The 15,280-nt window shown below is 42.1% G+C and overlaps 1 protein-coding gene across 6 annotated transcripts in view; it reads right to left on the bottom strand.

Annotated features, from left to right (window-relative positions):
• The window catches only part of LOC113951318 (transmembrane protein 132B-like), a 230,497-nt gene that overhangs the window by 162,094 nt on the left and 53,123 nt on the right, over window positions 1-15,280 (bottom strand). For all 6 annotated transcript variants that reach the window (XM_027652173.1, XM_027652178.1, XM_027652176.1 and 3 more), the window contains one exon: window positions 3,780-4,659. In XM_027652173.1, coding sequence (XP_027507974.1) covers window positions 3,780-4,659 — 880 coding nt within the window. The remainder of the gene's footprint in view (window positions 1-3,779; window positions 4,660-15,280) is intronic.

Raw genomic sequence — 15,280 nt, forward strand, 5'->3', positions numbered from 1 at the left:
ATTGACTCCCATTTTTCTTTTAAATACACCCTTTGAGTCTCAAGATGGAGTTAAATAATAACAAACACCACAGAAGAAATAGAAGCCATTCCCAATGCTATTAGATGAGATTTCTGTTATTCCAGTTGAGCAGGAATTGTTTTCTCCTGTCTCTTTTATAACTCCTCCATGTGTATCAGGAGACTTCTTCCATTTAGCAATTAGCACAGAAATTGGTGTTACTCCTTCTGCAGTCATGACTTCCATCTTCCCTCATTTACTGCATTTCATCTAAGTTTGTCAGTGAGAAAGGTAACAGAGATACTCCAGTGCATCAAAGGAATAAAAATGCCTGAATATTTGTGATGTTGAAGCACATTGTGACACTGAAACATGTAGGAGTCCTGCTGGAATCTCAAAGCTGTCCTTCATTTTTTTTATTATTTTTGTTTTAACTAGGTAGCTCATAAAAGTTTAATCATGGCAACATAGCCTATTTCACCTACCTTTACAGCTAAACTATGCTTAGTGACAACCCACCAAACATAATGGGCAAAATTTATCTTCACAGATGGTGAATTTTACAGTACAGATCAGACCAGCAAGGCCACAAAATAATCTCCAGTGCCATAAGAATTTCATTGCAGACATGTATAGATCATCTGTCAAAAAAGTGAGCAGCATGACTGTCAGGCACAGCAAAAGCACTAAATGCACACTTAGTCTCCAAATTCTGCCCCTTGACACTTACACCAAGCCACACCAGCTGGGTTGCAGTATGAAGAGAAACAAATTCCCCAGACCAGAGCACCACCAAACCTCCACTCCATCTGAAATTCTAGTTATTAAGTGAAAACAAACAGCCAAGAGCACAGCAAAACCAGTTTGGACTGATGGAAGCAACTGGAAATGATAGCTGGAGCTTCACAAACGAGCTGCAGCATCACCCCATAAGTAACACTGCTGGGAGGAAGGGGGTCTAACAAGTGAGCACCTTTCAACACAGCACCCTGCTGAATCAAGGAACTCTTTCCAATTGCTTTTTGGTTTCCAAGCTTGGTTAAGAATCCCAAATTTTACCAAAACAATGAAGAATCAGGTCTCATATGAGAACTGAAGTCAGTTTTGCTAGAACAAAATCCAACATGAAATAAAATACTACACAACACAGCATGAAATAGTAAAAAAGTGCATAAAATTGAGCATATCTGTTCCTTTGCATACTGTCAGAGCTCAAGGCTGGCATCAAACGCTGTGCTGAGAATGACTTGATTTTGATCTATCATCTCATATGAGCCAGACTGCAATTCACCCAGCTATACTTATAACAGATATGATTAAAAACAATCAGTTATATTAGGCAAAAATATATTTCCCAAGGCAAACGTTCACTTCAATGTATTTTTCTCTGGCTATAACATGCAGAAATTCTACGTATATAAAAACCTTCTGGGGTTTTATGGACATTAGCATTGAGCTGAAAACCAGGGAAAGCTGGTGAGGGGAAACTGCATAAATTAGATGCAGGAATTATAATGCTTGTATTTCCCTCGGCATAATTCCCTGCCCACTATGTAAACTTCAGCTAGGTAGTCTCCCCATGGGCCCCACGTATGTCATTTGAAACAATCACAGCAACAGTTGCCGGTGCTCCTTCCATCCTGAAGGACAAGAGAACCATCAGCAGAATTGCCTTTTTGCCTCTTACTTTCAGCATTCAACTGAAGGTTAAATAAAAACACTTGCAGTTTCTCTGATGAAAAGCACAATGCAAGCAGAGTCAAATCAAAGCCCAGACAGGCTGGACTACACAGAGCTGATGGCGACTTTTCCAAGGAAATATTTCTGGGCACGTAAAACATGCGGATTTATTGTAACAGAAACATTTCCTGGAGATTAACTGATTCTGTACTTTCAAAGAAGGAAATCCCCATGGAAACCTGACTGCTTTCCCAGCAGCTCGGGAGCACCAGGATGCACATTCTGTGTGTTGGGAGAACACCTGGCAGCTGGAGCCATGCAAGCCACAGGGGGCTGTGGGAGGAGATGAGGGTCTTGGCAGTAGCCAGGCTTTGTGTCTCATCCTGGGGCTCCCCAGTTTGGAAGTTCTCCACTCCCTCATTTTCTGCTTCCCTGAAACCCAAGGTTAGGTACTGTGCTCAGAGCTTCCAGGACCTATTTTGCTTTTGGAAGACAACATTTCAAAACTGTCTCTGCAAGAAGTCTTTGATTATTTCCTGGCCAGCAGAAATATCAAAACTCTACCCTTGTGCCATTTAGTACAAGGCAAATGCTATTTTAGAAATTCCAATGGAAAGAAAACATCCTCATCTTAGGTTGTCTCTAATACCTTGGGAATTTTATCTGTGGTGTGGCAAAGGGAACAAAAAACTGAGAATTAAGAGCTGATGTTAAATCCTTGCAGAGCCTTAGGCAAATTCTATAATCTCTCTGCTATAGCACAGGCAATCAATACACAACTGCTGAAACCCAACTGCTCCATGAGGCTGGTCCATCTTCTGACAGTGGATGCTGGCCAAATCCATATTTAACGAAGAAAAACCAGTAAATCCAGGTAAAAGCAAGACTAAGTTGTGTTTAAACCTTACCCAAACCTTTTAAAGTCTGGTTAAACCCCATTATATTTCTCACACATTCCCCCCCCCCCCCCCCCATCAGTAGCACTGCACTATGAACCACTTGTCCCAATTCACGCAGCAATCTGTAAGTTTATTAATATTCATGTGCTATTTCACAGATGTTGAATGATGTGAAAGTGCTGCATAAGGTTTGCTGTCTGTTTTCTCAACATCTGTCCCCAAAGTGCACTTCTGTCATGTTCTGCTCCCATCGTTCTCGGATCAGAAAGTCAGAAGCAAGGCACAAATCTGCTCTGAGGTTTCTTTGCATGGGCTGCAACTTCTTCTTTCCCAAGGAAAGTCTCACATTCTCACAGCAGATGACACTTCTCAATTACCTTTTGACCCTCTTATTCCCCCAGTTTGGCTCACATTTCTCTCTGAATTTGGTCTCTGTGGAGCTCTGAACCCACAGTCTGACAGCTAAGGACATACCAAATATTCAGCACTAACCCTCAGGGTGGTTAGAAATACCTGAATTTTCCTATTACAGGCAGATTCACAAGTAAAGGTCAACAGAAAGTCCCCAAAGTTAAAACAAAAATGGGCCACAAAACAAGCAGCCAAAAGCTTGAGGAAGCAGGGTAGGCTGGTCTGACAGGAAAACTGAAGAGTACTTGCACAGTTTGGCCCCAAATCCTGGCTCTGCCAAAGGACTCCTACACAAGCTGAGGCACATCTCATTTTCTCACCTCTCAGCTCCCCTCTGTACAGTGCAACAAAATAGTTCCTCACCACATATGACCTGTGCAAGATGTATCCAATGTACTTTGGAAAGATGGTAATAAAATTGATAAAAGCAGAGTAAGTTTCACCAAAGAAATTGAAAACCCTCCTGCAAACTGTTTAGCAAAACAGATTACAGCAGTTACCCTGGTTGACTTACAGAGGGATAATTCAAGAGGCAAAATTACCACTAGAAGCAAACAGAATTAAAATAAGAAATAATCAAACAAACATTTATAGCTCATACTTTAAAATCAATGCCCACGTTCCAAAAAGTACTGTCCACACAGAGAATTTATAGTTTTCCCCTGCTGGAAAGGAAATGCCAAAGTTCTCTCAGGAAAACACTGAATATAACCAAAGAAATTACACCCAACAGTGATTTGCCTCTGTTTGTAGACTGCTTAGCATACAGCACTTTAAAAATTCTCTTACCTTAATACAAACTGGTCTGCTAGTGAGTCATCAGCCAGGCAAACATGAAAGGTCACAATGTCACCTTCTCTGACCGGGTTCAGTGGTAAGCGAATAACGATATTTTCATCAAGCCTTAGTGAAGACTGTTTTAATTGGTCTTGATTTGGGTAAACAACGATGCTACCAATCCTCTCCATAGCTGACAAAGCTTGGTGTTCGTTATCTTCACCTGCATGGATATTGTTTTCCCACTTTTCATCCTCTGGAGAACATTCCCCATCCACTGTATAAATCTTATAGAAGAGCTCCACAGTAATCCCTTCCAGAGAGGCTGTTTCCTCTGAAACCATGGGTGGAGGGGAGCTGAACCAGCTAGGAGACAATTCCAGCTCTGCAACACATAATCCTAGAAGGCCTGTCAATCTGCAGCTGGCCACAACTTCTCTAGACTCCAGGAAAGCAAACATCTTCACACAAGGCAACATCTCCTCAGAATTGTAGTCATCCCAGTCCTTCCCCGCGATATAGAACAAGGTTTGTATTTTGGGTTTATTGGAATAGATTGAGCTGTTGATTATGTGAGATTTTAATTTCCAATTAAAAGTGAATTTATTTGTGAAACCAAAAGATGCAGAAGTCAGCATGAGGTCCAAGGGAACAGGCTGTTCAACAGAAAAGGGTCCATACGTGGCATTTAGGACAGGTGGCTGTTTGGCTTTGTATATAAAGAATGAATCCACCCTAGACTGTAAACTGGAGTTCCTCATGATATCCTGGTTGGCTTCTTTGAGGAAGAAGAAAACATCAGCATTGCAGATGTGGGAGCTCGCGGGGAGATACGTTGGCAGGTTTGAGAATCTCTGTATGCTGTCCATGACCCCTCCTCGGCTCTCCACCACTGCAGGCCAAAGATAAAAGGAAACAGAAAGACAGCTCAAATGTTTGCTTAGCATGCCCCTCAGTTTTTCTCCAAAGCAATGTATTACCAGAGATCAATACTGCTCACTACAATTACAAAACAATCCGACACAGGTACCACAGAATAACACTCTTGGTTCAAAGCTCATATACTGAAAACATCCCACTGCATCAGCTGTACAGCTCCTCTTCCACCTTCCCCATTCTGATACATACTTGAAAACCACTAATCAAGTTCTGGATACAAGGAGGGGATTGATTGGCCAGATCCCAATCTAAGTTCCAAAACTTTTTACTTCTTCGTGTTTTTTTCTTTTATTGTCAGATTAAACTTTCAGCTTTTTCTCACCCATGTTTCAATATGTCTAAAAAACTGGCATATTAAATATTAGTAGGCAGTAAACCAACATTTTAAGCAGTAAAACTGAACATTTTCTTCAGCCTAGTGTCACTAACACACCATGCAACTGGGGGGTAGCAAATCTGCATCACTCCCAATTCATTCTGCCAGGTCAGCAGTTTGGAGGTTGGTGGAAAACTGATAAAAGCTTTGTGTTCTTGAAACCAAAATTTTTCACATTAAAATATATGGGGTTTCATAGGAGTCTCTGTGGGATGGATTTATAGACAAGAGTGAACTTGAGAGAAGGAGAAATCCTTTACATACAGCAGGTTTGCAGATGCTTAGAAGGATTTTTTTGTTTAATTCCTGAGGAGAATGAAACACATTTGGAAACCACAAAAGTTTTCTCTACAACACAATGGTCAATCCTCCAGCCAGCACTGAGCAATTTTTCCCAGGAAAGAAAAGATTCCAGAGGGAGGGAGGGATCAAATAAACGTCTTTGGTTCAGGCCAGTCTCTAATTAATAGTGAGATATATTCAACCTGGGCTGCAATTCTACGAGAAACAGTGGGTCTTTCAAACTAACAATTCATATGCTCCAACAAAAAGCCAGTGAATCCAAGCTCCTGGGACTGCCACAGAGGAAATAAACAGAAACCCAATGAATTGAAATGAAGCAGTTCCATAATGCAGAGAGATAACAGAGGCACAATGACAGATCCTAAGGTCAAAACTCTCGTTGTCTCTCGCTGAAGCTTAGCTGTGATTCCACTGTTTGTCAGCACTGAGCAGAGCAGATACACAACGCAACAACCACACAAACAATTACACCTGTTCCAGCCAGATGACTCAGATACTTGCAGCCACAATTTAGCAGAGATAAAAGCTCTAATATTTAAGCTCTTTTTTTCAGGTTGTGTATTTTTAAAGCCTACCCATTTATCAAAGATGGATTCCAGGGTAAATCCCATTCATTTGACTTTGTCCCACTCTTGTTCTCAGCTGAAATTCTGGTCATTTATTTTTCAACGGTTTGATATTATCTACACTTGTTTAAATGCTTCTCATTTCATCCCTATACTTTTGCCTTTACTTTTGCTGTATATTTCCTTGTGCCAAGATTTGTCTTCAACCATTGGAATATTCTTTGCAGGAGTGAGTAAATATGCAAAAATATACAAAAGTATCAAAAAAAGAATTCTCAGCAGGAAACAATATCAAAGAGTCTCCTCTCTCACTACTGCACATGGGGATCAGATCAGGGTTCCCTCTCAGCTCCACTGGAAAAGGCAGATGCAGAGCAGCTGCCAAGCAGTCGTCCCACCTGGCTGTCCTCTGCCTTGCACTGATGCACAAACATCAGCCCATCTCTCCCAACACACCAGGCCAGTCCACACCTTCCTCTGCACAAGGCAAGGAACCCACAGGAACCTGCAACAGGGATAGAGGCAGAAAGCAGAACCTGGTGACCACTGTTCAGCAGGGATCAGGAAATGCCCCACTACCACTTGCTGTGCTGCTCTGTGGGACCCCCAATGCTTTTACCTCAGCACTGAGTAACAAACGTACTTGGAAACACAGTGTGGGTCAAACCTCATCCTGCTCATAGCAGGAGAAAAGAGAAGATGCACACCAGTTCTAGAACAGAAGACTCCAGGTTTATAGAGCACCTTGACACAGTGTAGTTTGTTGTGCAATTGCACAGCTCGGGTGCTGAAAGTGAACTTCACTCCTGGGAAAGCTGAGGCAGCGAGGGGAGGGAGGGTATTGGGTTTTTTTGCTAAAAAGTCAGATGCAGACAAGCCCCTTCCTGGATTAACTGTAAATAAATTGAACTAGATTTCAAAGTAGAAGTTGCATTTGCTATAAAAATTGTGCAGTCGTACAGATGAGCAAAGGATATAGAGCAGCAAGAGCACACTGATTTCTGGGGGAAGAGCTAAAACCTGCCCTCTCTCAAGACACACCAGGTTGCAGAGGAGACTTAAATAATGACATAGTTCCTGCGCCTAAAGAGGAGCCAAAAACAAGACAAGGCTTAAAAACATTTGTGTTTACATTATAGGACTCCCACACACACTGTATGCAGATATTTTATCTCTCTCGAGAAATGATTTACAGGAAGTTTAAAAGGTATGTTTTCCCCTTTCCTCCATTTCATTATAGTGGCAGCATTCAGTGCCTCTTCTCAGAATTGGTGTGAGGACTAGGATATCATCCTGCTGTAACTCAAGCAAAATGAGATACAAATTTTGTCCAAAAACTTATACGGGAAGCCATAAACACCAGTAGACAGGGCTGGGCTTTGTCCTAGAACCAGCCTGCAACAAAATATGATATCTGAATTTAGCAGCATTTTATGACGCTGTAAGAACATCTAAAAAGAAATTCTTCATACGATGGCAGGCCAACACCCCACCTTTTTTATTCAGCACATCAGCACCACAGCATCAATCTCCTTAGAGCAACGATCAGAAACGGGACACATTCTCAGCTTTCTGGTGTGCAACAATGCAATGAATCAATCACCTGCTCCTTCAGTGAGAACTTCAGCAAGATCAAAGAGGGCAGAACATTAAACCAGAATGCAGGTTAGTCCTAATTATGTACAAAGAGAGCAAGAGTTGAAGAAAAGTAAATGGAGACCAAATGAGCATCCCTAGAGCCCAGTGCTATCTCAGAGGCAGAGCAGTCTGTTTTGCTCAGCCTACTGGGACACTGGGGGCGTTGAGGAGAGATGTGTGGCAATAACACACTGTTGGACGTGACTTGAGATATTTACCTTGAATTTCTGAACCAACTTTTACCTTGTAACAGGCTTTCTGCAGGTGCTTTGCCCCTGTTAAGATATTCATTCAGATCAGCCAAATACCCAGGCCCCTAGAGCAACGGGTCAGCTTTGAAAATCTCATCACTGCAATTTTATGCCAAAAATTCTTCGTTCCAGAGTTGGGCAATATGCTTACAGCCCAGCTCATCCTGCTAAGTTTGAGAGTAGAGACAGAAAGAAAACACTCTTTTGATGTTTCTGAGGAGCAGAGAGAGAGGAAGACACCAAACAAAACCAAGCATATGATGCTGTGCATAAGAGATGCCCCTTCCTGGTCCTTACCCTAACCAGCTCAGACCTCAACCAAGGCTGTTTTTCTGATGTCTTGATATTTTTTTTTTATTTAATCATAAAATTATTAATTGCTTTTGGTTTTAATCTCACTTGACCCTGGACTTCTGCCACAAAAAGCAGCACAGGACTGAGGCAGACACAAAGCCACAGCTTCAGGGCACACTGTGCAGTAAAAACCTGCCATTCATGTAACTCAAGATTTCACTGAAGCTACATTTCTTAGATTTCATACTTTTTAATAGGAAGCAAAACAAGTACTCTGCTAGAAGACAGTGGTGGCAGCAGCAGGTCAGCATTAAAAACAATATATATGTTAAGCTGTGGTAAGAGGAAAGTCTTCTAAAATCATCATTTTGTTATTAAAAAGGATAGTAGCTCCTGTTAGAGCATAAATCCAAATTTCACATTTAAATTTTCTCTCTACTTAGCAAACTACTTAACAGGAGCCAAGTCCTCCATAAGCCCTCAGTAATTCTGAAGCTGGAGGTGCAAGGAACAACAAGTGTTTAAAATTGCCAGTTTTTCAATATCCTTTTTCTCTGAAAACAAACAAGAAGCCAATCCTGCACCTGTGGAAAAACTGTGAAAATGTTAAAATTCATCTTTCCTGCAGCATCATCAGAATTGCAGAGCGAGATCATACAGACACTCCTCTTTGTAAAAGAGGAATAATTTCAAGTAATGTGGTGCCAGTAAGTACTATGATGTTATCCATGACTCATAGAGGCAATCAATGGCTTGTCTGTATAGGAGAAAAATCACCAGCCCTTCCCACCAGCCTTTACTGAAGACCATAAAGATCAAACTACACATGTACATTATTCCACTATAAAAATGGCTCTATTCATAATAATTATTTTGTTCTGGAATTGCAGGCATTAGCCTGGAATAAAAACACACTGTATCCCAGAATAGGGTGTCTACACAAGGAAAGCTATTCTGGAACTTATAAACCATAGGAGAATAATTAATTATGGGCCAGCTGTGTAGGTCACTTTCTCTCACACAGGCAACGGGCAAGACCTGATGCTGTGCAGGGGCCCCAGACATGAGATGTTTTTCCAGGTGAAAAACCTGGCTACAGCTGGGGAAACTCTGACTCCTAATCCTGGCAGCAGGAAAATGAGGAGGATGATTACAGTGTGGAAGTCTACCACGAGTTTAGACATCATTTGAGGACTATGAGTAGGCTAAGTTTGGGTTGTGTGAGGATTTAAGGAGCCTAGATGAACACCCGCCTCGTGCTCTCCCTGACTCATTCAAAATTTAATGAAATAACCACGAAAGGAGGATGTCACTGTTTACTTCCCACATTCAGAGTCCATCCTGTGACTCATCTCCTCAGTTTTACATTCATGAGGAAAAGGAGGAGAAAAAGCCTCCATAGTGCCCTTGAGGGGTAAACTTCCATCATCTAACTAAACTAAGAAAAATTCCATCACCTGCCATTCAAAAACAAGTCTTACTCCTTTAGTACTTGAGGCAGTTACCCAGTGAACCACACTGGCACAAAAAAAGAACCATAACAACAGTGTTTTCAACTGTAACAGAATAATTTGAAGATATAAATGATACTGCAAGAAAGAGTTAAGAAGAGTTCCCAATACTTTTTTAACATTAAAGTCAGCCCAGAAGCTGTCAACTGTAGAGTGAGAAAAGATGATAGGATCCTTTCAAGTTTTTCTCATTCTCTCTTCCTCTCATCCCAATTTGATGTAAGGATATAACTTGATGGAGGATTTGCAACCAGTTTACAGTCTTTACATTCAATCTTGATTACACACTTGTGGAGAGACAAGATTCACTTTGCAAAACACTGCTGGTCCAGCAGCTTGTTTTGAAAGACAAGAAAAAGGATGCAATTAAAAAAAAAAAGAGAAGTCCACTTAATCCGAACATCTCAAACTGAAGAGAGGTTAATTAACTTTTGCAGGCTTGGGACAATGTCTCACATACTTATCTCCAAAATGTCTGAGTTAAGCTGCTGTTACTTAGGCTTCACTGCAGCTGCACATTTTTGCCACCCTCTGTGGGAGTCGGCCCATCTCATTTCAGATGGGTATCAAAGCCCTGCCACCCTCCAACCTCCTCTTTCACCAAATCAGGGTCACTCCAGAATTCATTCATCCTCTCCTAGACACCTACATCTGTAGGATGATAAGTCACCCTTGAGAGGAGCCTCCTTCTATCCAATAACTCAACTGCTAAAGGTGGCCAGTGGAGACCTGCATGTGGCAGGTTTAGGTGACCGTGGCCAGAGCAGTCCTGCCCCATCAGATCTGTTGGCTCACTCTTCACTAAAGCTTCTCCTCCCACACCACATGCCTATGTTTGCCCATCATGCTGCTTTCAAAAAGCTTTAAAGCAAGCAGCATCTCTGGCGTCATAAATCTTTTGTCTACTAAAACGCATTTTTAAGTGCAAAATTAAACCATGCATATGAATGAAACCCCTGATCAGGCCACAAGTTCAGTAATAAATTGTATTTTTGTGTTCCAAGGCAAGTCAAGTGCTATGCCTGCTTACCATTGCCAGAAGATTAAGTTAGATGGGGAAGTTTCTGAGCTGGTGCTTACCAGTTTTTAGCTTCCATGCATTTTGCAGAGTCACCCATACTGAAAGACATATGTGCAGCAAGGCCACCTACAGATAGTAATAAAACCGTACTGTCTGAAAGGCTGCCTATAAATCTTATTAAAGTAATCCCTTCCCTGAACCCAGATTATTACATTCACCTTTATGGTAGAATAAAAATTAATTTTCTCAGCTATAATAAGTGTATGATAAGAAGGCATCGCTTGGGACTAAATAAAGATTATAATTAACTCCAACTGAATAAATCTAAATTTAGCTTGGACTAGCAATTTGTTTTCATACATTTTCCTCTACGACTGAGTGGATAGGTACAGCAGGATTAGCATCCCATGCCAGTTCCAGCACTGCTGTCACAGAAAGGACTGAGGCAGAGTGTAATCCAACACCCAAAAGGCCTGAAGATTAATTCAGAGTTCTCTATCAGCAAAAGTTTGGAAAACTGGAGTAAAACAAAAAGGCTCAAAATTGCCATTAGCCTGGCAAGGAAAGCAGGAGAAGTGTTGGAGTCCAGAGAGAATGCTCCTCACTGTGCTCCCTGAATCAGCGTCAGGCAGAGACAGGACCTCTGCCACGGGCTGCTGAGAGCATGTTTAGGGGAAGCACTCTCTGTGATTGCCTGATCTTACTCTTTCCTACAGAATATCTGCTTTTGGGTGCTATCAGAAACAGGCTGCTGGGCCAGGAGGATCTGTGCCCTGACCTGGTACGGTCATTCTTAATTTGCTCTCCCTCTCTGGCAATGCATCAGAGGTGACTCCTAAAGCAACTGCAAAACAGGATGTCACAACATTACACAAGGACATGCAAGCAAACAAGATGGGGTAAAGTAAATCCATCAAACAAATACACAGAGTTTACCCTCATTTTTTACTTAGTTGAAAATTAAAACCCTTATAGCAGCACTGTAACCAGCAGATTAGAGATTTATCCTTTTTCAAGGAAACGAGGCTCTACTTATAAAAGGTTGAGGAATTGCGTGGCTAAGCCACTACCTCGTTATTTGCTGTTCTCTGGGAAGATGATTGTTAACAATGTTATTACTGGGAAAGAGGAGTTCCAGCTTGTTTATCAAAATAGACCATATATTTATCCTAACCAGGGAACAGCATGCAACCCAAGCAGTAAAGCTACTGAGCCGCCTCCTCCTCTGAATTCCGTGAGAGCCCATGCAGACATTGGATTTGCCTGTACAGAAGATTTTATCAAGTACAAAGCTGCAGCTGAACCATTATCATTACAGCTGAATGGTTCTCCAAGTTGTATTTTTATTTCCAAAGACTGAAGTCACCTTAAAGGTGACACAGCCTGAAACAAACAAACAAAAATTTTTAGGATGAAATATAAGTATGTCTAAAATGCACCACATCACTATAACAACTTAAATTCACCTCTCAAGAGGGTTCAAATTCCTGGACAAAACACCCTTCTGCTGCTCCAACACTGCCATTTCTTTTTGAGAACAATTTCTGCCCAAATATGAAATTACTCAAAATTATGCTGTTCAAACCTGAGGAATGCAAATCCCCCTGAAACATTAACACTGGCTGTTACAGTCAAACTTGTCATAGCTTCTAATCCAAAGATCCAGCACCTAAATAGGTTACACAGTGGAAATTTTATTCCACCAGGGAGAAGATCCCTTTTCCTCCAAATGCTACCATCACGTCAAAGCCTGGAAGGATCTGAGATACAGGACATTAAACCTGTGGCATCTGTAAGTGTAGGAAGGCTATTTCAGGTAAGTTTTAGAGGCTTTTATTGCTCCCTCTGAACCCTGTACAGTGGTAAACATGATAACTAAGGCACCTGATTTTATGGGCTGGAGTAATAGAAAAAACAGGCACAATAAAACAAATTTTAAAACTCTCTAAACTTCCCTACAATAGTTTTTCTTGAAACACAGTGGGATGGTTTCACCAGCTGTGAGTAACATGCCCATCCCCACACCCCGTAAAATCTTTATGTCATCACGGATTCTATTTACTCATCTCCTCCTCACTCTCACACGTGTGTTTCTGGCCAAAATCTTTGTTGTTAAAACCATTTATTCAAACGTGTCTGACAGGAAAAGCTAGAAGTTAGATAATATATATATATATATCCCTGTAGTACTACCTGAATGTCACACAGAGGCACCACACGGTCCCATCCATGGACTGTACAAACCACAGGATAATGGTGTTCCCAAGGCAGATGTCCACAGGCATACAGGGCCAGGGAGTTCTTGGCCAAATCTCCTAGGTGTAAAATATTCTTTCCATTAAGGAGAAGAGGATGTTTTCAATGGATGAAGGACACAGAACAAAGACTGAGGGTGAATCTATAGAGGAAAAGCATGAGCACGAAGAGAGTACAGGGACACTGAACATTCCCTCGTCAAGGGCCGAGTAGAAATGGGATGAGACACTCACAGGGTTTTCTCCTTGGAGTCTCGAGCTCCTGCTTCCTCTGAGAGATGTAATATAGGTATTTGCAGAACTAAGGTTTTCCTGCCCAGACTAATTCCCAGAGTGCTAGAAGGGAGATTTCCTGCAGATCACACTCGGCACAGCCAAGGCCACCTTGGTGCAGACACCGACAAAGCCCAGGCTGCAGAGCAGGGAGGGTGCCCAAGAAAGGAAGTCCCCAATGAGTTTCTCATTTAATGTGGCTGTTGCAATTGCTCAGGTTGTTCTGCTGGGCTGATGACTGGCCTACCTTGCAATATTAGTTTCAATCAGGGGTGTTGATAACATGGTTAAAAGTCACAGGCTGCTCTTGGCAAGTTTCTCTGCATCTCTTATACAACAGCAGCGGAGAAATTGTCCTACCACTTACAATTAGAGGCATTAGTACAGTGGCTAAAGGTCACAAATTCATCAGCTGGAAGAACTAAATGACAGAGCTACTATTGTAAGCTAAACTGAAGTTTAAAAACACTTGATTAACCATGGAGAGTTTCTGTTCTGGTTACCTGGAGGGGAGAAACAGTTGCTAAAGCAATGCTCACACACAGGGGTTTTGCACAACCTCTGCTTGGTGGGCAGAAACCCATGAACACAAACCATGAAAACCACAGCCCACCCCAAGGTGCTTCCCCCCAGCATGAGCAGCGTCAAGGTTTCCTAAATCCTTCTTCTGCTCTCCAGACACCTCTTGGCTGGAGGTAGAGATGCCAAAATCAACCCCGAAAAACAAGGCAGCACCGACTCAGGAAGGCTGATTCACACTCCCAGGCAGCACAACTTTGCTATGGGAGTAGTCAAAGAGGCATAGCCAACCCAGGTGAAGCTAAGCAGGGGGACAGTCCCAGGGGCCCCAGCAGAGCTGCTGGACCTCTCACCCAGCTCCCCATCGCATGGCACTTGTCCTGGCATTGTTCCTTACCCTGGTGGAGAGTTGGTGCTTCCAGCTGCCAGCACTGCAAACCCCTGTGCATCCCTCCTGGAACCTGATAAATAAGGTTTGTCACGGCCACTGTAGATTCTCATTGCTAAAAAAGCAGTTAGGAGAGGGCTCCCTAAGCTGTTATCCAAAGCAAAAGTCATTTTCCCTCAGTGATATTTCATAAACAACAGAAAATGAATACATGTATAGGAGTGTGTGGATATATTCTCCAAACAACAGGGAGGCTTTACAAGGCAAACACATTCACTAAAGGCACCAGGTGATTGCAAAAGTAAATCTTTTAAATATATGCTCTAAACCATTAGCCAATTCTGAAATATTTGTATTCAGTGTCAAAACACCTACAAGTCACACAAAGCCAAGAGACTGACAGGAGAAAGGCCAGGATTTATGTTAGCTGGGGTCTATCTGTCATGGAGATAGGAAAGCTGAGAGTCCTTTTATTAAAATCACTCTTCTGCTGCAGATATTGATCTAAGCAGCTAAGGTTGAACAGCAAAGTGCATCCCCATCTCTCACAAAGTACGTCAGTGGCACAGCAGTAAAGGACTGGGGTAAATGCCCTCACACCCCAGCAAATGGCACCTCAAAAGGAAGCAGGCATGGAACAAGGGGCACTGGTAGAAATGGCATCCCATGACACCAGAGCACAGCTGCCTTCCAGAAACCAGAAAATCTGTCTCAACTGCACTTCCCAAATTACCATTTTGCTCCCCAAATCACTAACGCAGGTTGCCATCACTCCCAGATTGAGTTCACCATTAAAACAATACAGAGAAACACAGTGCTGACTGCATTGCTTGCACTCCCATTTTAAAGAGCAAATTTCATCCAAAAAAATAAGGAGCCATTTCATCCTTCCCTAAATCTGCTTCAGCATTGTCCATTTTTACTCTAAGCAATAATTGCTGCCCCAGTGTGGGTTGATCCCTCCCTCAGCTCCTGGAGGACTGAGATCTTGGTTGTGTTTCTCTTTACAAACCCCAGCTTGTGACTGCAGTCAGTGGCCTCGAGTATCACAATTAAGCACAAAACAAAGCAAAGGAACTTGAAGTTCTACATACTGCAGACTTTCTACATTCCTGTATGCACAGGTTATACAGGTAAATCATCTTATAGCACTTCTGGTTCTCCCCATGGAAGCACCTG

Source organism: Corapipo altera, unplaced genomic scaffold (assembly GCF_003945725.1).
Source record: "Corapipo altera isolate COAL_440 unplaced genomic scaffold, ASM394572v1 67, whole genome shotgun sequence".
Taxonomy (NCBI): Eukaryota; Metazoa; Chordata; class Aves; order Passeriformes; family Pipridae; genus Corapipo; species Corapipo altera.